Raw genomic sequence first — 23,311 nt, 5'->3', positions numbered from 1 at the left:
TTTAGATACGTATGGAACGTACTACTGTACTGAACCACCTCTCAGGTACGTAATAGGTACATACCATTTGTAAAAAACCCATAGTCTCTGTGCTACTATCTGTGAAGTTCTCTGCAGAAACTTGCTCTTTGGAGTCTGGAAATCGTTACGTGCAATAAGTTTTTGCTTGTAACCTTAGGCTGTTAAGCTTCCAGACCACCCAAAAGCCCAAAACGGCTCGCGTTACCATTTTCCACCTTATCCCTGCAATTTCGCCCAAATTTGTCAATTACCATCGTACTAAACCGTACGAGCCGTGAGCGTACCGTACAGTTGTACCGTATGAAAGGTTCAGTACGTACGTACGAATGCAACCTTGCAATTTTCACTTATTATTTTTAAGTGACTTTTGTTGGAAACTGGGTAGGGCAATTTGACTAGCCAAGTATATAAGCAAACCTAGCGCTAGCACTTTCTGGCAGAAGAGGCAGCAGGAGCGCTTGCTCACAGGCAACCTCTCAGCAAGAACCCCAAGATTCTCTAGCGTTTTTGCATCACAGCAGATGAGCTAGCGTTTTTGGATCAAGAACCCAGATCAGCCAGCGTTTTTGCATCTACATCAGCCTGGCGACAGCAAAGGACAGATCACTCCTAGCGTTAGTGGTTGCACCAGCAGATTCACAGTGTTTTTGCAGCAGGACCCATTTCAACCCTAGCGTTTTTGGTTTGCAGATCAACCTCAGCGTTTTTGCAGATCTTCGCGACGAAACAACTAGAAGCATCAGCGTTGTCGTGCCACTCCGCTGCCATGATGGAAAAATGAGCAAAGAAATGCAAGCTAAGCTTCTTTGAATCCTACACCTTTAGTGAGCATTGAGCAAGGCTTGTTAACAGGCCAAGTTTAATGACTAATGTATATCAGATGCGGCTTAAAAGCGCCAACAAATGCCTTAATGATGCCAAAAATGAGTGTGATTTAAGTGAGCACAAATGAAAGATTATGATCTAGAATTGTAGTGCTTGAAGTGCTCTACCGGCCTGTCTTTACGACTCATCGATTGGAGCTACGATGAAGAAGTTATGGCAGTTTGAAGTCTAAGTCGATTGCAGATCCGCACCGGATTGGGCAGATGCAGTTGAGGGGACCGAAATGAAATGAATGCACGGGTCTGAAGTGCTCACTTTGTGGAGCACGTCGGTCTTTTCCGATCAGTGATCGGAGTTCCGGCTGCCAAGTTATTGGTTGTTAAAGATTCACCAAGGGCCGGTTCCATGCTAGTCTAGTCGGCTCGGCCGGAGTGGAAAATGGTAGAAAAAGTGCTCGAGGAATATCTTGTTCAGAATTGATCTCTTGCGGTGCATTGATAGCTTATGCTCCAGTTGAATTGAATTCAATGGCCGGCTAAAACATGATGTGCTTAACAGAGCTTTGGCCGATACATATGCCAAACAGGGAGGTTCATATTAATTTGGGTAATGCTAAAAGCCTTTGGAGCCGAACGCCAAGCTTAACATTGCCTGGATGATATGCATGCCAGCTGTGGTGCCGTTACGAAAGCACAAAATGTTCTTGTTGAGGTCTTAGTTGGAAATGTCGTCTTTTGGAATGCAATGATTGCGGGCGATGCCTTGGTCGGTATGTATATAAATGTGGTGCCCAACTAAAGCATTGCATGGCCGGCATGTTTGCCGTATGTATGTATGTATATGTATGTATATATGTGTATACCAAGTGTGGCCACCTCAGGGCTATGGCTCGCATGTATGCCCAAATGTGATGCCCTTACAAAGGCCGCCCGCCCACACTGAGAATTAAAAAGGCCGCCCAATTACTTAAGCAAGGGGGCTTTAGTGTGGAAGGAATAAAAGAAAAAGCAAGGTCTGATGCAGCGAGCGGACGACGAGGGAGAAGAAGAAGCGCTCGTGGCGGCCGTAGGGAAGCTCAAACGAGCGAGAGAATGAACAAAAATTTCTCAACAACCCATGGCGAACCCTTTCGGCGGTAGTCCCGTCAAATTCCGCGTTGCCTCATCTAACCAACTGCCACGTGATCGGCGCCGTTCCCACAACGATGGCGCCATCGTTGCATAAAAAAGAAGAAGAGAATAGGGCTATTAATAGAAAGTGGAACAAGGGCAAGGAAGAACGAGATGAAGGGAGGTTTTAGGGCATGCAGGAAAGAAGGGAGCTCGTAGGGAATCAAAGCCCTTAGAGGCTCTCGCTCTCTCTGTCTCATCCTCGATAACGAAGGAAAGAAAAGCTCGAAGAAGAGGAGGAAGTCGTGTTGTGAGCGAGAAAGGAGGAAAGCAAGGTCGAGAGGGCAAGGAGGTCCGGAGCAAGCAAGCTCCCTCTCTGTCGCTCTCGGCTCATCCTCGACTAACAAAGGAGGTCGGGAGGGCAAGGAGGTGACGGAGCAGGAAGCTACAAGGAGAACTCCAACATGGCAAAGAGGAGGCTAGAGGAAGATTTGAAGGGCATGGAAAAGAGGAGTTAATGGCGTGACTAGGATACGAAGGATTACGAACTGAAGAAAACGAAGGAGGGTCTTGGTTTTTGCATGCGAAGAGCTTCAAGAGGACGAAGCAAGGGCGTTTCTTCTCGTGCTCAAGAGAGCAAAGCACTCGGGAGGACATCGAGAGCTCCAAGCAATCTCTCTCTCGTGCTCAATCGACCTAAACAAAACAAAAATTCCAAGCAATCACTCTCTCTCTCTCTCTCTCGAAATCAGAGAAACAAATCAAAGCCTCGGAAAAGGGGAGAAATAAGCAAGGAGTCGAAGGCAGAAGAAAAAGGGTTAGAGCTCAACAAGGCGGGAAGTTAAAGGATAATTGACAATAACTAATGCTTAATGATTAAGGCAGTGAGCAGAGTCAAAGCTTGCAGAATCCGCGAGGTATTTGAAGCAGATAAAGCAACAGGAGGAAATTTCCATCACCGTCATCAGCTAGAGATTGATTTAACATTCTGTTAAGTCCGGTGTCGTTAATGGCCCGGTTCATCCTGTAAACGAGAGCTTAAACTCCTAGTTAGCAGATGATCCAAGTGACGGTGCTGTTAACAGCCCACCGTGGCTAAGGATTAAGTTGTACTCAAAGAATTAATCAATTAATTGAAGAGTACGGTGATTGCCAGAGTCAATTGCATCTGTTGTTCTTGTTCTCTCTCTTTCACACCTCTCACAGCCAGAGGTCCGGCACCTGCCCGGCTCATGTTTCGAACACATATCCCCCGACAACGTTTTCAGTTTTCAGCACTTTGGCACAGCAGAACGACCCCCATACCTCACAGATCTCACCTTCCCGCAACAGATTCTCGCCGCACGGTCAGATTCCGCGAAGTCTGCAGACTCAGCCCGGAAAACGCAGATTTCAGCATCTGCGTTTTCAGCGCGTCGTCGTTGCATCGTCGTCATCGACACGTCACCGACATAAGAGTCAGAATTCAGCAGATAAAGATTTGCAGATTTCAGCCATTAGCGTTTTCAGATTTTAGCCTGTCTCGTCGTCGTCCTCATCTTCGTCGACATTGTCGGCAAGTCCAAAGCATTGTAGAGATTTGTGCAATCATAAGTAGACCGCTCTCTTCATAAAGAGTGGGGCCTTCGGAGGAGGGTTTGACAACATTCTGGTGTCGTATTCTCTTTTCTCTCTATCTCTCAGTCTCAGCACCTTCATTCACAGTGTTCAACACTTTGTTTGTGTCCATTGCATTCTCTCACTAAAGGAACGGAAGGCTCTCCCTTCCGTAAGTAAAAGGAACCCTTGAGCACAGTTCGGAGCACTCATCTTGAGCAAAGTTCAACATTCACTTCCGCTCCACCTTACATTGGTATCAGAGCTTTGGCAGTGTTCTGTATCACTCAAGGAAAGAACCACACAAATTTTTTTTGCTTGTTGAGGTCGCACGTAACCCAAGATTTCTTGGGCGTGTCGATTCCTAATTGTGTTTTTGAAGAGTGACAAGAAACCCAAGAAAGAAGTGCTTGTCCAGCCTCCCCTTTTGCCTCTTTTCACTTATTGCGAGCGGACCGTGCACTTAGGGGTCAGCCAATCGACGTGAGGTGGGAAAAACCAACCTTGGTGTGAGCACAAGGCTGCTAAGGGGTGCGCCCACGGAAAAGAGCAGAACTCGGGTGAAGAGAAGATCCTTCTCTAACACAGATTGCAAGCTAAAGAAGAACCTCAAGAACCCCAAGAACCAAGACCCCCAAGAACCCAAGTTCCTCATGAACTTAATAACCCAAGACTTCAGTGGATGGTCATCACCCGAAGCAGAATTCGCATGGAGGTGATGAGCATGGGAGTGGCGTAGAAGAGTTTTCCCCACCAGGAGGTTTTTCCGACCCTCCCCCTTCCCCATCTACGCCAAGGATAGCACTAACTCCTATGGAGGAGTTGGACCAGATGTTTATGGACAGGAAGTTAGAACGCGAAGCACGACAAGCAGAAAGAAAGGCCGACTTTGAGCGTGAGCGCGAGCAAGCACACTTGGAGGCCGCAAAAAGAAAAGCAGAAATACAGTGTGAACACGAAGAAAGAATGGCACCCATAGAGCATGAGCACAACGAAAGGAAAGCCGTCTTGTTCCGATGTATGTGATTGCATCCAGGCACGCCTGAAAAGTGCTATGAAAGCATTGTTAGCTTTTATTGAGTTTTTGGGCAGATTCAAACTATTTTTAACATACACCGGCCGCCCGATTAACAAGTGGGCAGCCATCTGATAAATGAGGCAACAGATTAGCCAGTGTTTTTTTCTCTCTTTCTTGCAAAACAACGCTTTAAAAAATAAGAATAAAAATAAAAATAAAAACGGCCGCGATCTCTTCGCGGGTAGCATTGCTCTGCTATCTTTGCCGTGGCCAGGGAGTTATAAAAGCATCACACGCCCTCTTCCAGAGGGAAGACTAGTTTTCACAAGGAGGAGATGCTGCAAATTTCAGCCGCAAAGAAGACGTTGTCAGTGATGCCCATGGCTACCCCAAGTGTACCAAATATCGCCACGACCCAGTGCGCGAGTTTCCATCGCAACAAGCTGCTGTTTTTCTCTGTTTTCAGCCCATAAACGTCGTAGACGGGGCTGATTTACGAGAAGGAACCTAAGAACACACCTTTTTTGTGTGTAGGATTGGAAGAGAGGATTTTCTATGTAGAGATCTCTTCCGAGGAATTGCTTTTCGAGAACCGAGTTGCGTTTCGAGCGTCGAGACTTTGAAGGTAACGATTTTCATGTTATGATCTCTAAGTATTGCTTTTGCAGGTGTACCTCCTCTTAGTGAGGGAGTAGGAGCAGAGGGAAGGCATGAGCCTCTGCAAGAGAAAGCGCTGTGCGGAACTAGAGCCAGATCAGCCCAAGGGTTTCGTACCCGAGTTTGGGAAGTAGATCCATGGATCCGAGAGTGGTAGACTCTCGAGATGTGATCAGGAAGTTGAAATTCCCAAGGGAAGGACTTCGTGTCCAGAAAAGCAAAGTTATTGTGCAGGAGAGGACTCTCGAAATAGAGTCAGAAAAGAGTTGCAGGGATGCCATGCCCAAAGTTTGGAGGGTGAGATCCAGAGGCGAGAACCTTGATTCTCGAGGATTTGGAATAAGGAACGGAAGTTCCTTGGAATAGGGTTTTGCCCTGGGAATGGGAAGCCGAGGCTTCCGAGAACCATCAAGTCTTATTCTAGAACGAACGTGGTAATACGTTCATAATAAAGATACTATTACAGGGGGGAACAGCCATCTTCTAGTCCCTAGTGTTGTGTCGATCTTCTCACTCTCTCTCTCTCTCTCTCTCTCTCTCTCTCTCTCTCTCTCTCTCTCTCTCTATATCATCTTGCTTCAGTATTAAGTGATAAATTCTATTTATCGTGCTCCCGTTTGTGACAATGGTATCAGAGCATGGTCTCCTCTCTTTCTTTGTAAAGGAGGACGACTCTGGGAAGATACGGGAAGAAGCCATGACAAGCCAAGAGAGAAGTAAGCAGGCAGACCCCTAAGTCCTGCAAGGAAAAAGCTCGCTGAGTTGATTTTTTTTTTTCTCTCTTCAAGAAGTAGACTTGGGATTCTCTAAGAAGGCGACAAGAGCATGATGCTCAGGAACCTAGAGAATCCAAGGAGCGGAATGCTCAAGATCCTTCAGAATCCAGAAAATATCCATGAACATCAATTCAGAACCATAGCCAAAAAATCCCGTCATTCCGGGAAGGATATGAAGAAGGTCTTTAGACCTCAGAACACTCAGGTCAAGTTTGATACTTTTGACGGAAGCGAAGATGTCTCGAAAGCTACCGCTTTAATTCGACAGTTTGAAGTTGCCTTTGCAAATGGCAATTTCTCAGAAGCATCAAAGGTGAGGCATGTGATCAAACACCTCAAGGGGGATTGCAAGTACTTGGTGGTATACCAAAGCTCTACAAGGAACTTGCAACAAGACTTGGATTCAATTCAAGGCTGAATTTTCCGACAATTTTTTTCCTCTACGCTTTGAGGAAGGCATTCAAGAAGATTGGGATTGGTTTGCCCAATGGGAACACGAGCGAGTCAAAGCAAGTAGTGGTTCACTCTTGCCAAGGTAGCTCCAATGAAGGACTTTTGCCCAAATTTTGTAGACGCATCTGCAAGATACTTTGCAGCTGATGGTGGAGTCAGCAATACAAGCTGAAAGTGTACACCTCAGTGTACGTAGAATCTAATCCCCTCAGTGGGACGGTAACCATTGAACACAGAAACATAAAATTTTTCTTATCCCTCCTCGACGGATATGTGGTTGTCTGCCGAAGAAAGTTTGAGGAGTAAGGGAATTCAAACCTACTCCTGAGATTTTGGACAGAAGACCCTCGAACTTTAAGTAAGAGGGCAGGTTTTTGATCAAAGTTACATCTTTGAGGAAATCATAAAGTGCATTGTGCTTGTTTGCTCTTTTGCACGAGGTATGGTTATGTCTAACCGGGACTACTCACTCTCGAGTGTTTATGAGAGCGGGATCAAATTGAAACAATGTTTTCTGAGATGAATTGGTTTGTTCAACTAGCCGGAAGGTCAACTATTGATCTGGTATCCGGTAGTTCTCCAATAAATTACGTGCTATTGCGGGTAGGACGGCAGCAAGGAAGGAACCATTTCGAGATCTCAAGCAAAGTAAAAGCTTTTGCTAAGCTTGAGGCCAAAACCAATTAATGGAAGCTATGGTAGTGCTTTTCGCACAAGTGAATAAACACTCTCTTTAGGAGGGAAAGAACAAGCGACGGCTACGGCCTGTGCTCGAGGAATCCAAGGATTGAAATCCTAGATTATTTGATGCGCAGGTTTTGCTCTAAGATCAAGCCAAGGGATCGTCAGGTGAGCGTCTTCGCTCTAAGGATCTTACGAAGGGAATGTAATTTCCCCAGGTTCACCGAAACTCTTAACACAACTTAAGAATTACGTACACCTTTGGATACATGGATAGCACACGAAGATGCAGACCTATGCCAAGGTGGCTCATCTACCAGTTGAAATTTTTTTCTAATGAACAGAATGAGATGAACCAACTTCCTTTTTCAAGAACTGGACGGGAGTTTGTTATACTCTCTTGAGCGTCTTTTTGCGCACAAGGATATTCCGACACAAAAATCTCTATTTGAGATGTGTTCGGTACAAGGAATTTGAGTTTCTCTACGGAGAAGAGGTTTTCTCATGGTCGTTGATCATTGAGTACGCTCTGTGCTTTTACCATTACAGTAACAACTTTTGGTTGCGGTATATGTTTCTCCATGAGCAGGTCACGTAGCATTTACACGCTGCTGGAATAAATTCGAACAATTATGTTCGTAAGAGTATAATTCGCCAACCGTTTTAAAATGGTAAGAATTACCTTAACCACATATGGGAGAACATCATTGAGATCTAAAACGAGTTCGCCCTTAAGTGGGCCGAGTTTGAACTTATGTTCACAAAATGGTATGGCTAGAATTTTATCTACCTAAGATTTTGCAAGTCGTCATTGATGCTTGCAAGGTGAATCATTTTTTTATGATTTTGCAAGGGAGAGACGCTAATGGGCATCAGGAAAACACTGCTGGTGGTAATAACTCGCAGGAGGAAAAGATTGGAAGGAAGTGCCGCCGTGCACAAGGAATCTTCGGATTAGAACCGTCCGCCTACGTTGAGCGACGGCCCGGAACAAGAACCTTCTTTAAGATGAACGCAGACTCTGTTTGTAAAAGAAAGACATCCAGATTAATACTCTATAATTTGGGCATTCCCTACGTGGGAGGACATAAGAGGTTTAATACCCTCTAGACTAAACGCAGGATTATGCGCTGTCGGGGGATATGTGTTCGCTACGTGAGCCGGGCAGGCGCCGGGCCTCTGGCTGTGGGAGGTGTGAAAGAGAGAGAACAAGAGACAATGACAGCTTTGTCAATCACCGCAATTATCAATTAATTGAATATTACTTTGAGTACAATTTATCCTTAGCCAAGGCGGGCTGTTAACAGCGCCGTCACTTGGATCATCTGCTAACCAGGAGTTTAAGCTCCCGCTTTACAGTATTAACCGGGCTGTTAACGACACCGGACTTAACAAAATGCTTAATCAACTTCTGATGTTGGTGATGGAAATCTTCTTATGTCGCTTCATCTGCTTCAAATACCTCGCGGATTCTGCATGCTTCGACTTTGCTCACTGCCTTAATCATTAAGCATCAGTTATTGTCAATTATCCTGTAACTTTCTGCTTTGCTGAGCTCTAACCCTTTTTCTTCTGCCTTGACTCCTTGCTTAACTCTTACCCTTTTTCGAGCCTTTGCTTTGTTTCTCTAATCCAGAGAGAGAGAGAGAGAGAAATAGTCTTTGTCCTACCCTTGTTCAAGCTTGAGAGCGAGAGAAAGCCTTGCTTTGTATTACCGACACGAGAACGAGAGAGAGCGGGAGAAAGCCTTGCATTGTATTACCTTGCCAATTATGAGAGCAAGAGAGAGTGGGCGAGAGTCCTTTCTCCCCTCGAGCTTCCCTTCTCCTTGGCTTTGTGCCCTCGAGCTTCCTCAAGCTTATTCCATTGCTTGCTTCTGCCAAGCTCGCCCTCCTTGCTTGCCTGCTACGCCTTTCGTTGATAGCCCTCGTTGGCTTCCCATCCCTTCATGCAAAAGGCCTCCTCGTTGCTTCGCCTCCCCAACACGAGAGAGAGAGCCGTTGCTTTACAAGCCGAGGGCGAGAGAGCTTTGCTTTGATCCTCCCCTAAGCTTGCTCTCCCCCTTGAGCCCTCGTTGGCTTCGCTTGGAATTCCCTCATGCAAAAGATCAATGGAGAGAGAGAGCACGCTGTCTCTCCAAGCTTCGAGAGAGAGAGCACGCATTGCTTGGTTTTGAGATTGTGAGAGAGAGAGAGAGAGAGAGAGATCTCGCCTTGCCTGCTTCGCTTGCCTCCTCTTCAAGCTCGAGAGGGAGAGAGAGAAATCACCCTTCTTCTGCTTTTCCTTCGCTTGCTTCGCTTCCCTCTTGCCCTCGTTCAACACACCTTATTAATAGCCCCTAATCTGTTTTTTATGCAACGACGACGCCGTCGTTGTGGGAACGACGCCGATGACGTGGCAGTGGTGAAAATGAGGTGCGCGAAAACCGCCACCAGTGGCTCCAAAACTGAGCGCACTGGCGAGATGAAACGTTTCCGTCTCTGCGGCGGTGTCATCTGCCGGTTGTAGAGCCTAACGCAACCACTTTTCTCCTGCGCAGTCGCTGCTCGTCGCCCCTGGCTGCTACACGCTCTTTTTTCCTTTCTTTTCTTTCTCTTCACACTTCACTTCAAGCTTGGGTCCTTGGTTAATATGGGCGGCCTTTAGGTTTATGAGCGGCCACCACATCTCCTCATGGATATGTATCAACCAAGGCCCTGCCTCGCACTCGATGAAAATAGCCGAGAGCTCCTTGCTGTAGCTTTGGGCATATCTCGAAACTAATGCTCTTTAAAAGACACTTTCTTAACTGAATGCTCATCAAAAACATCGTGCTTTCGTAACGGCACCATAGTTGGTATACGCATCGGCCAAATCATTGTTCAAAGTGACATACAAGCCCAAGCAGCCATTGACTGACAATATCATCCGGATTCCAAAATTCATCCTGTTCAGCTGTGCCGGCAGCTGACACCGGCCTCAAGCCATATTATCTCATGAGACCGAACTCAGTCTGACGATCCGTTAATTCCTTTAGACTTCTCAAACTGCATAGAGCGTATACAAACCCTACCGAGGCTGCAAAATTCCCAGATGGCACTCCAACCGAGCCGACCGGACTAGTACGGAGCCGGCCCCCGATGAATCTTTAACGGCCAATAACTTGGCAACCGTAACTCCGATCGCTGATTTGAAAGGACCGACGCGCTCCACAAAGTGAGCACTTCAGCCCGATGCATTCACTTTAGTTTTGTCTCCTCAGCTGCAGTTGCCCAATCCGGTACAGATCTGCAATTGACTTGAACTTCAAACTGCCATAACTTCTTCACCGTAGCTCCAATCGACGAGCCGTAAAGACAAGCCGGTAGAGCACTTCAAGCACTGCAGTTCTAGGTCATAATATCCCATCTGTGCTCACTTCAAGCATACTCATTTTTGACATCATTGAGGCATCATTGAGGCATCTATTGACCCTTTTAAGCCGCATATGGCATACATTAATCATTAAGCTTGGCCTGTTATCAAGCCCTGATCACTGCTCAATAAATGTGTAGGCTTCAAAGAAGCTTAGCTTGCATTTCTCTGCTCTTTTTCTCTACATGGCAGCGGAGCTGCACGACAACGCAAGGACAGATACCTATATTGCTTTCTAGAAAGATTATCCTTTTCGAATTTGAGAAGACAGAATCCAGTTAACAGAGTCTCGAATAAGGAAACATTGGATCTGGAGGAAAAAAAAGTGAAAAGACGTGCGGCAATGCACAAGGGATCTTCGGATCAGAACAATTGGCCTACCCAAAGCAAAGGCCCGGAATAAGAACTTACTTTGGTAAGATGGCACATTTGTCTGCCACAGGAAGATTCACATGAGCTTAGTGCTCTCGACATGCCCTATGCGGGAGGACACGAGAGGTTTAATATCTTCAGGACTAACAGCGCAAGGTTATGCGCAAGATCAGAGACCTAGATTGATTTCTAGGAGGATTATTCTTCTCGGGATTGAGAGGTGGAGTTGAGTTAACAGATTCTTGAAAAGACGTGAACGATGAGTTCTTACGTGGTTCGTAAGTTTGATAAATGGTGAAGGATATCCTTGAGGTACTAGAGGAAGGACATGAACTGGTAGGTAAGTATTCAATTATTGAATTTTTGTTTAATTTAATTTTTAAGTTGTCTTCTGAGAAAGGACCAACTCAACTCACCATTGAGCAAGATTTGAAATTTTTCCGGTTTCTCCTCGGCGGTTCAGTTGGACCTCTACAGTTGAGGACAACTGTTTATAAGTGAGAGGGATATTGCTACATTGGCTTTATCTGACATTAAATAATTCTAAATGGATTATTGGATTTATAAGTGAGAGGGTTTTCTCGCTTGGAACGCTAGGAAAAATAATTCTAATTGAATTATTGAAATTTAAAGTGAGACGGTTTTCCTCACCGGAGACATCCGAGTACAAAGTATTCCTAGTGCGTAATTCAGAGTAATGACGGGATCACTGTGAAAGGGAATATCTGTAAGCCCACCAGAAACGGATACTTGTGATGCATCACATTGGATGGTGACAGGGAGCATCGGGAAGAAGTATTCGACCATCCGAGAACGGACATCTCTGATGCGTCATAGGATGGGTGACACAGAGCATTGTGAAGGAGATTGTACCGTAAGTTCGGTAGGAAAAGACTAGGTGATGGGTATTCCTGATGCGTCACAAGGTGGGTGACGGGTGCATCAGAAAGGGAATATCCATAGTCAAGAGGAAATTCCAAACTGTGTTAGAATTGTGCACAAGGAAAAGCAAGCACTTGAATGAAAATGGGTTCATAGGAAACTTTGAGGAAAAACGGATGCTTTCTGAGAAAGCGGGATTGCTTTTTGGGAAAGCAGATGCTTTCCTGCGAGGAAGTCTATGTCTACATTGCAAGTGTGTATGTGATTGCATCCAGGGACGCCTGGAAAGTGCTGTGACAGCATAGTTTTCAACTTATAAGGTTTTATTGAGTTTTCAAGCAGATTCATACTATTTTTAAAATACGCCGGCCGCCCACTTAACAAGTGAACAGCCATCTGATAAATAAGGCAACAGATCGGCCAACGTTTTTTTCTCTCTCTTTCTCGCAAAACAGCACTATTATAAATAAATAAATTATTTAAAAAATAAAAATAAATAATTAAAAAACGATTGCGATCTCTTCGCGGGTAGCATTGCTCTGCTATCTTTGCCGTGGCCAGGGAGCTATAAAAGCTATATACCTAGATGAATCCAAGATAAGCCCAGATTCACCCTTGAAGGCAAGTGTAAGGTATAGACCCATGGTAGTCACCCACAAGACAATATAGCCATCAGCTCCATCATGCATAGTATTGAATATGCATGATAGGGTAGCTATAAAAGCATCCCACGCCCTCTCCCAGAAGGAAGACCAGTTTTCACAATGAGGAGAAGTTGCTGCAGATTTCAACCGCAAAGAAGACATTGTCGGTGATGCCCATGGCTGCCCCAAGTGTACCAGATGTCGCCAGAACCAATGCACAAGTTTCATCGCGACAAGCTGCTGTTTTTCTCTGTTTTCGGTCCATAAACGTCGTAGACAGGGCTGATTTACGAAAAGGAACCCGATAACACACCTTTTTTGTGTGTAGGATTGGAAGAGAGGATTTTCTATGTAGAGATCTCTTCCGAGGAATTGCTTTTCGAGAACCGAGTTGCGTTTCAATCGTCGAGACTTTGAAGGTAACGATTTTCATGTTATGATCTCTAAGTATTTGTTTGCAAGTGTACTTCCTCTTAGTGAGGGAGTAGGAGCAAAGGAAGCCATGAGCCTCTGCAAGAGAAAGCGCTGTGAGGAACTAGAGCCAGATGAGCCCAAGGATTTCGTACCCGAGTTTGGGAAGTAGATCCACGGATCCGAGAGTGGTAGACTCTCGAGATGTGATCAGGAAGTTGAAATTCCTAAGGGAAGGACTTTGTGTCCAGGAAAGCAGAGTTATTCTACAGGAGAGGACTCTGGAAACAGAGTCGGAAAAGAGTTGCAAGGATGCCATGCCCCGAGTCTGGAAGGTGGGATCCAGAGGCGAGAACCTTGATTCTCAAGGATTTGAAATAAGGAACGGAAGTTCCTTGGAATAGGGTTTTGCCCAAGGAATAGGAAGCCGAGGCTTCCGGGAACCATTAAGTCTTATTCTAGAACGAACGTGGTAATACGTTCGATTCAAGTGCTTGTATAGACTTCTCCTCAGTAATAAAGATACTATTACGAGGGGAGACCAGCCCACCTTCTGTTGTGTCGATCCTCTCTCTCTCTCTCTCTCTCTCTCTCTCTCTCTCTCTCTCTCTCTCTCTCTCTCTCTCTCTCTCTCTCTCTCTCTCTCTCTCTCAATTTCTCTCTTTATCATCTGGCTTCAGTATTAAGTGATAAATTCTATTTATCCGAATATATTCTATATTGCTATGCGCTCCATTTGTGACATCAGCCATCGACTACTGGGTCAAATGTAACAAACTGCTGACGTGTCAAAGCCTAAAGAATGGAGCCAACTTACAAATGTCGCCGAGGGGCCTAAACTGTCACAAAGTGATGACGTGGCTGCCCGAGAGTAGAAACCCTAACCCTAATTCTGAGAACCCTAACCCTAAAACCTGCAAACCCTAATTCTGGAAACCCTAACCCTAAAACTGCAAAAACCCAAACCCTAACCTAAGGGCAACAGGCAGATTTCCGAAATTTGCGCTGGCTGATGACGTGGCAAGTTGTACGGATTTCCGTGATTTATGCTGGCAGCTTTTTGGCTTTGCTTTTGGACCAGAAGCTTTTCAGTTTTGAAGGCTTTTCACTGTAATTGCTTTTTAGGCAAAGGGCCTTTAAATATGAGGTTAGGGCTCATTCTCTGGCATGCTTCCTAGAGAAGGTGCAGAGTCTCGAGTACCGGCTTGTATTGTGTTGATGCAATATAAAGAAATACCGAAAGGGACGCCAAGGTTTGGGGCCAATACTCTCTGGGGTGGAATTCCGCCACTCCGTGTCGCGTGTCGTCTCTCTCTCTCTCAATTCAGTTGTTATTGAAGTGCTAAAAGTCTGTTTCAGTCTGTTCTTTTCTATTGGCACGTGGTGCCCACCTTGTGACATCAAAAATTTTGCAAATTGGGGATCCTTAGCAAACTGTTGTCGACGTTGCATCTCCAAGAGTTCATACTGTGTGGGCCGAGGTGGCCCGTACTCATTCTCTGCTAAGTCGCTTAAATTTTCTGTATTGCCTCCTCCCGCCTCAACGGTGGCAGAAGAGGTCGACTGATTCTTTTCGGAATCCATAATGTAATGTGGGATTCTTTATGGCTTCATGCCCTGTAAGACAGAGTTATGAAGATGGGAGCGCGCCCAATGCACGATGTATGAAGGGTGGAAGTGGCTAATAAGTCTGGGGTCAAGACCGAAGATTCTAAAATAACAGTTTCCAAAAGTGCCTTGTCCGCTCTTTGATAGGACCTGTATGATTTGAGAAAAGCACATGCTTGATGCTCTGATACCACTGTAGCAAACTTGGGCACTCCAAGTCTAGAATCTGTCGCAACACGAGAGAGAATCACTTAAAATACTTCACAACTTTAAAATCACAGTTCAATTTGGTCGACACAGCCGGGCGCAGTTCCGTGCCCAGAGAGATTGGCCCCAAAGACTGGCGCCCCTTTCGGTATTTCTTTTATATTAACCTTTGAGCAAAGTACAACTCCCAAAGGGTCCTCAGCTCTCAGACTCTGCGTCCAGATGTCCTGAAGAGTGAGGCCCTTAGGGCTCTTTTATTCTTACAAGGGATGCCCAAAAGCAAAGCCCCAAAAGCAGTTAAACTCAAAAGCAAACTGTTCCAAAAGCAATGATCCCAAAATCTGCAAGCAAAAAAGCACCAACGTGATTTACGAAAATCCGTACAATTGCCACGTCAGTAGTCAAAGTAAAACGCGAGAATCCGTACAGTCTGCCGCGTCATCATGTCAACGCAACATTCGAGTGTGTACAGTTTTGCCACGTCATCACGCCATGTGTGTGTCTGGGTTGCACTGCCACGTCATCAATTTGTGAGAACTGCTCCCTCGGGTGAGTGGCGGTTGAATCAAACAAAGTGTGGCGTATTCAGGCCTCCCAAGCCAGTGCTTTATATGTAGACAAATGGGCCATCTTGCGAAGGCCTGTGAGCTCGACCCCCACCGCAGGCTGAGCCCCGTAGGGCTGACCAGGGACAGTAGCCAGAGGCCCAGGACACTCAAGCGGGCACTTCCTCTGAGCCTAGGGTTCAGGCCACAAAGGGATGGCAGCAGGTGCCCGGCCGCCGTCGGGCAGGGTAGGGCACACCCCAATGCCCCTTCTGGTGGCCGACCCACCGCTGCACAGCAACATTGGGTTTCCACCAGGAACCGTTTTGATCCCTTACAACAACAGGCAGACTCCATGGAGACACCTCCCACCCCATCTTCGCCACCGCCAACCCCTCCATCTCCCTCCCCCCCCCCCCCCCCCACCACCACCACTCAACCTCTTCCTCCACCGCCCCCCCACGTTGACGTCCATCTCACCCATTCGCCCCACATCTTCCTCATCTAGCCCGCCCCATGCCCCACCTCAAGCAAAGGAGACGGGACCCTCCTCAGCTGCTCAACAATCACTTGACAGCACTTTTGCTACTAGCATGCTGGCCAAAGAGGGACAACCTTCTTTGCAACTCCCCCTACTATAGAGACCTCGGCCTTCAGCACCATCCTAGGGGGCCTATCTAGCTTCGACATCGACAGACGTGGGAGACTTTTGACTGTCTTTACTTGCTTTCTTGGCAACTCGCATGCTGGTTTAGAGGGTGCTTACTTTCGAGTTCATCTGCTCACAGAGGCTCTAGCCACTGTAGTGGGCTTCTCCTTCCCTCTGTGCGACAAGGATCAGCAGGTCTGGACTATGGACTCTGTGCTCAGATTGCTCAAGTCACAGGCAATCGAGTTCTCTCATCACACGGGAGACCTGGGAGCAACAGACATGGAAGAGATGCTTTGGCCACTGGCCAAGTTTACAGTTTCTCTTGGCAACTCGCATGCTGGTTTAGAGGGTGCTTACTTTCGAGTTCATGTGCTCACAGAGGCTCTAGCCACTGTAGTGGGCTTCTCCTTCCCTCTGTGCGACAAGGATCAGCAGGTCTGGACTATGGACTCTGTGCTCAGATTGCTCAAGTCACAGGCAATCGAGTTCTCTCATCACACGGGAGACCTGGGGGCAACAGACATGGAAGAGATGCTTTGGCCACTGGCCAAGTTTACAGTTTCTCTCCCAGATGCTACAGGCTGCAGGCATATCTTGATACGGTTTTTTGCAGACACTCGGTGTGCTCCTTGTTATGTATATACACATGAGGACTCTTGGTCAGAGGATGTAGCACAGAGGACAGCTCAGGCATCTTGGACACTAGTTAGACATGCTATGCATGCCAGGCTATCGAGAGGTCGCTCGAATGCGGATTATTCCCCATCCAAGCCGGCCCCAAAGATTGCCCGCTTGGCTGCTGTGGCAACGTCCGTCTTATTGACCCCATGAGGATTACCTCATGGAACGTCCGGGCCTCGGTGGACTTCAATTTTTTCAACACAGAGGTCGCCTGAGACATGAGCTACAGAGGTGCTTGGTAGGTGGGCCCATTGATATTCTCATGCTACAGGAGCACTACCTTTGTGATAGCCACATTCGGCGTTGTGGACATGTGTTGAGAGGCAATATGAGACATTTTGGTCAGCTGCTTTTGGGCCTGGAGGTATCCAGGGAGGTGTATGCATGACTATTGTTGACTCTTGGCAGCATGCCATTTTGGACAGAGGCATCATTGTACCTGGCAGGCCAGTGGATTACTATGTTGTGGCAAGGTCGCACTGTTGGATTTTTGAAACTTTATGCACCCAATCATGCGAGCGCGCGTGTTGATTTTTTGTCTTGCTTGGTTGACGCACTACCTCATGCTAAGCAGTGGCGTATTGGGGGGACTTCAATATGCTTGAGGACCCCTTAGACCGTGTGGGGGGCAGTCACATTACAGTGAATGGAGCCGAGCTAGCTGCCTGTGTGAGGCTATGTATGACTTGCGACCTCAGGAGAGCCTCTCCTTCTCTCACTCTGATAGGCAAGTACGAGGGGTGAACCTCTCTCGGATTGATCGGTTTTATGCGAGTGATGGCCTACGTGACATGGGAGGATCAGTGAGTATCATGGCAGGGACTACTTTCTCTGACCATGCACCAGTGATAGTGACAGTGATGGATAGACTAAGGAGCTCCAGCTCGATGCTCAGGATCCACGAGAGCGTACTTCTGGACACTGATGGGAGATCTACATTTCCCCTCTACCATCTGGAATAAGCTCCATAGCCCCCTCACCATGCACAGGAGCCACTGATCTTCTCTGAATGTAATTGCACCTTCATATGTACATACATACATAGACATAAAAATCATATATGTATGCATCTAGATATACATATATATGTATGTATGTAAATAGACATAGATATGTATATATGTATCCATGTGTATATATTTATTTGTTTGTTTGTTTATCTAATTATTTATATAAATATGCACATATATAAATGTATATATGTGTGTTAAAATGTTTGTGCACAACATAATATTGTCCTAATACCTGATGTGTTGTTTTAGAAGGAAGAAGAAGCTGTTGTATCTTCTCCCAATTCGTGTTATACCGCATCAAGCCCATAGCCAAAAGCCTGGATACCAAGAGAGAGAGAAATATGAGCTGTGAGCAAAACTTGCTACCCTTATATGCAAATTAATTCAGAAACAATTAAGAAGAAAGCATTACTCATCCTCTGCCTCTGTAAATAGTAGACGCTTTGCTAGAGCTGCAGGGGGTGGCTTATAGGGGAACAGCGTAGGGTCAAAAAGGGCTGTAAATCTGCTAATTGCAGTAGCAATCTCTGGCGGCACCACAATTATGCCGTTCAATTTTGTGTCTTCAACAAGAGACCCTGCCATTGTCTTCTTTCTTTGGCAATTTTGTACAGGAGGAACCTAGAAAAAAATTAGGCCTTAACATGTGTGTATAAACTTGCATAAGCTTTTCCAGTACCTTCAATGCCTACCTGGATCATGGATGCTGGAAACAAGGGCTTTTGAGCTCTGTCAGTGGAATCAGATATTTGTAAGCGTTGTTGCCTAAGCTCCTGCCCACCTGTCAAACAACTCCATCAAAACTCCAATAGTGTACTGCACATAATCAAATCAAAACAGCCTAATAGAATTTATAATCTACTTATAATAGTAGTGTACCCTTTACATCAGCCACAAAGTCCTTCACAAGAGCGAGTGCAGCAATGTCTAGTAGTGAGTTAACTTTTCTTGTAGCCGGAATAAAAGTATTCAGACTGGTCTCTCTACAGTTCCTTTCACCCTTCTGCAAGTTTGAAGAAGTAGAAGTATCAGAATCAGCTGTTGAGTCTGGAACACTTCTGGCAGGACATGAAGCTTCTTTCGGGGGTAAGTGTTTTGTGATAAACTGATTAGGACTGTGAGGTTGAAATGCATTCAATTTGACAAGTGGTTGCAAATTGGACGAGGTTGTGGAATGCGCATTTTGTGGACAGCAGCAAATTTTAGGATGGAATGGTCTTTTCCAGGTCAGCACTTGCTCTCGTGCATCTGCTAGCTGCAACAGAAGCTTATGTGTGTCAGCAGCAATTTGTTGCCGAGCAGGATCTAAGACAGTGACAGAAAAGACTTGCACCAAGAGCTGAACATGCTCCTGGATCAAACACTGTAGTTGCCTTCTCTGGCAAGGGGTAAACCCAATGGCTTCTTTCCCACTATTAAGGGCCTCATTATAAAGCTTTCTGGCATCACTTGACCCATCTCTGCCAGCAATAGAGGGTAATAGCGGCCGTAATGGGGTCCTTGCTGACCCCAGAGGCCGTTCTGTAAGTGTCCTCTTCTTCAAGGTGTGTCCTAGTACTGCTGCCCGCCGCCGGCGCTTTCTCTTCAAAATGTCCTGCTTGGGTAACTCTTCATAATCACTCTCAAGAGCCTCCTCCAGTTCAATCTCAAAATCATAATCATCTTCTTCATCTTCATCCTCGTCATCCTCTTCACCCTGCCTACTGCCATCAATGCCATCTACACACGAACCCTCCTTCCAATTACCTTGCACAGCTGCCACAAACTTTCGGTACTCCTCCTCATCATCAACATTTTGAAAATAGTCCTCCTCATCTGATTCCTGCAAGAAAGTTTCAAGCTCGTCCAGCGACATGTCTGTGAGGGAGAGATGGGCTCTTGTCCTCCTGCAAATTGCATCCACAATCTGGTCTTCCTCTTTTGGACTCTCTCCCAATGGTGTCTCCACACCTGAATCATCATTTTGGGGCAACCCGCTGAGGGTTGAGAGTGTGGCAAAATCGCCAGAGGTCTCTTCAGGGCTTTCATTGCACCTTAAGTCAGAGTGATCTTCGTCAGAGCTGGTACTGACGCCCACCGAAGCGTCGAGACAGGACCTTGGGGGCGAAGAATTTATATCCAAGTCGTTGCAATGCTTAGAGCAGGTTTCCATCAAAGAGCGCAAAAGCAAAACATGTGAAAACGATGCAGCCCAACTAACCTCCTGAGAAGACCTTGTACCTGCCTGTCATGGGATAAACGACGATCTTGCACAGCTCTCTCTCTCCCCTGTGTATAATCTAATTTTTGCTGATTTTAACAGTTGGTGACTCGGGGAAAGTCTTGTCTGAGGCCTTAGTGATGCCTTCCTTTTTCGCTAATGATCGCTAATGAAAAAGGGAAGTTTTCTCCATTAGGAAGACTCCTGCAAACAAGATCATGTTGCCTTTAGCTGATGGTGATTCTCTCAATAAAACACTCATAAGGAATTCAAAAGGGATTTTCGGAAGATTTTGTCAAGATTATATACTCAAAGAAATCTACTATGACATAATATGGCGGAAGGGGGAGCCCTTTACACGTGTCGCAATCTGCGATCTGAAGGCTAAAGTCCAAAACGAAAACAAGCCCCTTTGCACGTGATAAAGAGGGAGAGAGGGGGAGAGAGAGAGGCCGCCGAAGGCAGCCCGCCGTACTAGTTGAAGAATAAGATGACTCTCTGCTCGCTCGTTAATCTCTCTCTATTATTCTAACGACATAAAAATTTATCCTCTCTCTCTCATGCATGAGATAGAGCTTTGATGGTAGGCCTCTCTCTCTCTCTCTCTCTCTCTCTCTCTCTCTCTCTCTCTCTCTGCAATTGGTTCTGACAGCAAGTTGAATCGAAGACGAAGAGCCGAGAAAGGAAGTTTCTTAGACGGCCAAGGACATGTGGGAGGTCAAGGCCTTCAGGACGAGCAGGCTTCTGTGAAATTGTAATTAGCTCACCACAATGACCTCCCAGTCGCTATCACTCATGACGGTTATGAAGGCGACCTAGCTACCGAGATCCCAACTGCCTAGCTGTGCCATGCAATAACGAAGCATGTCCGAATGCCACCAGCTTCCATTATTTGTCGACATGAAATCGAAGGGATCTAGCTTCTAGGAGTTGTTGGGGTGTTTCTCTCTCTCTCTCTCTCTCTCTCTCTCTCTCTCTCTCTCTCTCTCTCTCTCTCTCTCTCTCTCTCTCTCTCTCTCTCTCTCTGTGTGTGTGTGTGTGTGTGTGTGTGTGTGTGTGTATGTGCAGCCCCGCCCTCCCCCTCTCTCGCGCTCCCTTTGCCTCCCCGCCCCCCGCGCTTCCCCCCTTGTTGCCCGTGCATAGAGAGAGAAAGTTCCCCTTTGCCGCTTGTTGCCCGTATGTAGAGAGAGAAAGCGATACGTTCCCCCCCTTTTTGCTGCCAGTGCGTAGAGAGAGAAAGTGGAGGGAAAGAAGGCGTAGAGAGAGAGAAGTAAAAAGCGTAGAGAGAGAAAGTGGAGGGAAAGAAAGCGTAGAGAGACAGGGTGGGAAAAATCATAGAGAGAGAAAACGTATAGAGAGAGAGAGGGAAAAAAAAACCTTTGACTATAGATTTTTTGTTGAAATTGTCGGGGTACGCAAAATGCGTATTGATGCGGGAGAAAATGTATGCATAGTGTGGAAACACATGTGCGCATAGGCTCTCGTTTTGGGGGCGATTAAGCATGAGAAAGCAGAACGATAAGATCGACCCCTTAGAGGATGCTATCCAAAAATGCAAAGAAGAAATGACGAAAACCACTAGCAGATAAATCGCAGCCTATTGGGCATAATAAAAATGCTTGAAGGACGCGTGTTGATTCAAGAAAGCAAGATAAATGCACTGGAAGATCATGTGACGGCTCCGGATGAAGAGATTGCATCACTCAAGAAGGATCTCGCTGAAGCACGATCAAGAAACACACTTGAAGAGGGAGAATTGCAACCCTTAGTAATAGAAGAACTCAACACGATCAAGGAGCAAGTATGGGCCATCAAAGAAGGAGAAGAGCAGCACAAAGAAATGATGACTTCTTGGGTGGATGTTATTACGAAGACTCAGCAGAAGGCGGATGAAGTCAAGAAATGGATCGAGGTTGCCAAGAAAGGAAAAGGCAAGGAAATAACGTCCACATCCACACCCACCATTATTAATTTGACACTAGAGGAGGAGCAAAGAAGATGTGTGTGTGCTTTACATTTGAGAATTTGCGGCCTTAAAGACAAAGATAATGTAGACAAAGAGGTAAAAGAACTCATAGCTTTAATGGGGGTTCATGAGCCGATGCACACAAGAGCTTGGAGGGTGGGCAACAAGAAAAATGAAAGCAATGGGAAACCTCAAAAGAAAGGGCACTCATCCTTCGTTTTCCCTCCATGGAAGCGAAGGACTTTTTGAAGAAAAGGCCAACTCTTAAGAAGTAATACCGGAGATTAGAGCAGAGTGGTAATACTGGAGCAACGCTCCACATGACGGTGCGGGACCTATGGGACCACACTCAAAGTTGCCACGTGGAACTGTAATGGATCCATGCGCCTTGATGTGGGTGCTTTTGAGGATAGTTTTACTGGAAGGGAAATCATCTTTTACTCTGAGACACATTAGGCCCCTGGGAAATCTATGCTTCACATCAGTGGATGCAAATGGGAGACAGCCTGCAGACTGGAGACACGAGCAGTGCACAGAGGGTGGGGATCACGGGGAGTGGCAATGTTATTCAGAGAGGAGTTGCAACCATTGATACGTATAGCCCGCAGGGATGAGCAGGCTAGGTACATGTGGGTGAGATTGAGAGCAGAGATAGGCAGATATCTTTACATCGCTATTTGCTACTTTCACCCGAGCACGTCTGTCTATGCATCACCCAGAGGCCAATCCCCCTTTTCTATTTTGGATGATGACATATGGGAGTTCTCTAGAGATGGTGACATTATCATTCTAGGGGACTTCAATGCTAGGACTGCCCATCACCAAACAGTCTTCTATGCTACTTCGGAGGAGATGCTGAGAGAACTGGATGTTGTAGAGACGGGCCTGTCCAGACTGTCACAGGATGTGGAACATACTGAGTATGGACGACACTTGATAGACATGGGAATTGCACATGGACTGGCCATCTCGAATGGCCTACAGAGATTTCCCGCTGAGGGAGGTTTTACACGCTTTCCTCATAGACATGGAGCCAGCACGATGGATTATGTCATGGCACAGCCGAGAGTCATCTCTAGTTTCCAGGATCTCACGGTTGGACCCAGACCTATTGGGGTGGTTGTGGATCATGCCCTTCTGTTGATGACCATCTCTTTTCAGTTTAATGTAGCACACAGTCCACGGGCAGCAGCACCTACTCGCTACACCTTCACGTGGGAGACGAACTTTGTATATATAGATGGGATCTGCAGACGAATGTGCACTGAGGATCCAGGGCAACCTCTGGAGGAGCTTAGTACTATCCTGGCACATACATTACATGAGGCAGCAACAGAGGCATACCCACACACTCATCTTGAGCAGTGACGTCATTCTGGGAGCATGCCACGGAACAGTTGGTATGCTGCGGAATGTCGCGAGACTAGAGCTAGACTTCAGAGGGAGGTGCTTTTGGGGGACATCACTCATAGACAGTCACAGATTGACTTCGGATGCCTAGTGTGGCGGAAGAAGAGGGCATTTTTGGCTCAACTAGAACAAGATCTATACCAGCTATTCTTGAGTCAGGACTCACGAGAGGCATGGCGGCTCTTTCATGA

General features: G+C 46.4%; 1 protein-coding gene across 1 annotated transcript in view; it reads right to left on the bottom strand.

Moving 5' to 3' along the window:
• DUO3 (Homeodomain-like superfamily protein) overlaps positions 1 to 19,926 on the bottom strand; it is a 53,717-nt gene extending 33,791 nt beyond the window's left edge. The window contains exons 1-4 of the mRNA XM_086523033.1: positions 18,424 to 19,926; positions 18,237 to 18,325; positions 17,957 to 18,165; positions 17,777 to 17,861 (exon numbers count right to left, since the gene is read on the bottom strand). Of these exons, the coding sequence (XP_086379159.1) occupies positions 17,777 to 17,861; positions 17,957 to 18,165; positions 18,237 to 18,325; positions 18,424 to 19,696 (1,656 nt within the window). The 5' untranslated portion in view covers positions 19,697 to 19,926. The remainder of the gene's footprint in view (positions 1 to 17,776; positions 17,862 to 17,956; positions 18,166 to 18,236; positions 18,326 to 18,423) is intronic.
• Positions 19,927 to 23,311: the final 3,385 nt, after the last annotated feature.

Source organism: Adiantum capillus-veneris, chromosome 11 (assembly GCF_014529385.1).
Source record: "Adiantum capillus-veneris isolate H3 chromosome 11, ASM1452938v2, whole genome shotgun sequence".
Classification (NCBI taxonomy): Eukaryota; Viridiplantae; Streptophyta; class Polypodiopsida; order Polypodiales; family Pteridaceae; genus Adiantum; species Adiantum capillus-veneris.
The sequence above is the reverse complement of the archived record's forward strand: the minus strand, read 5'-3'. Positions and strand labels throughout refer to the sequence as shown.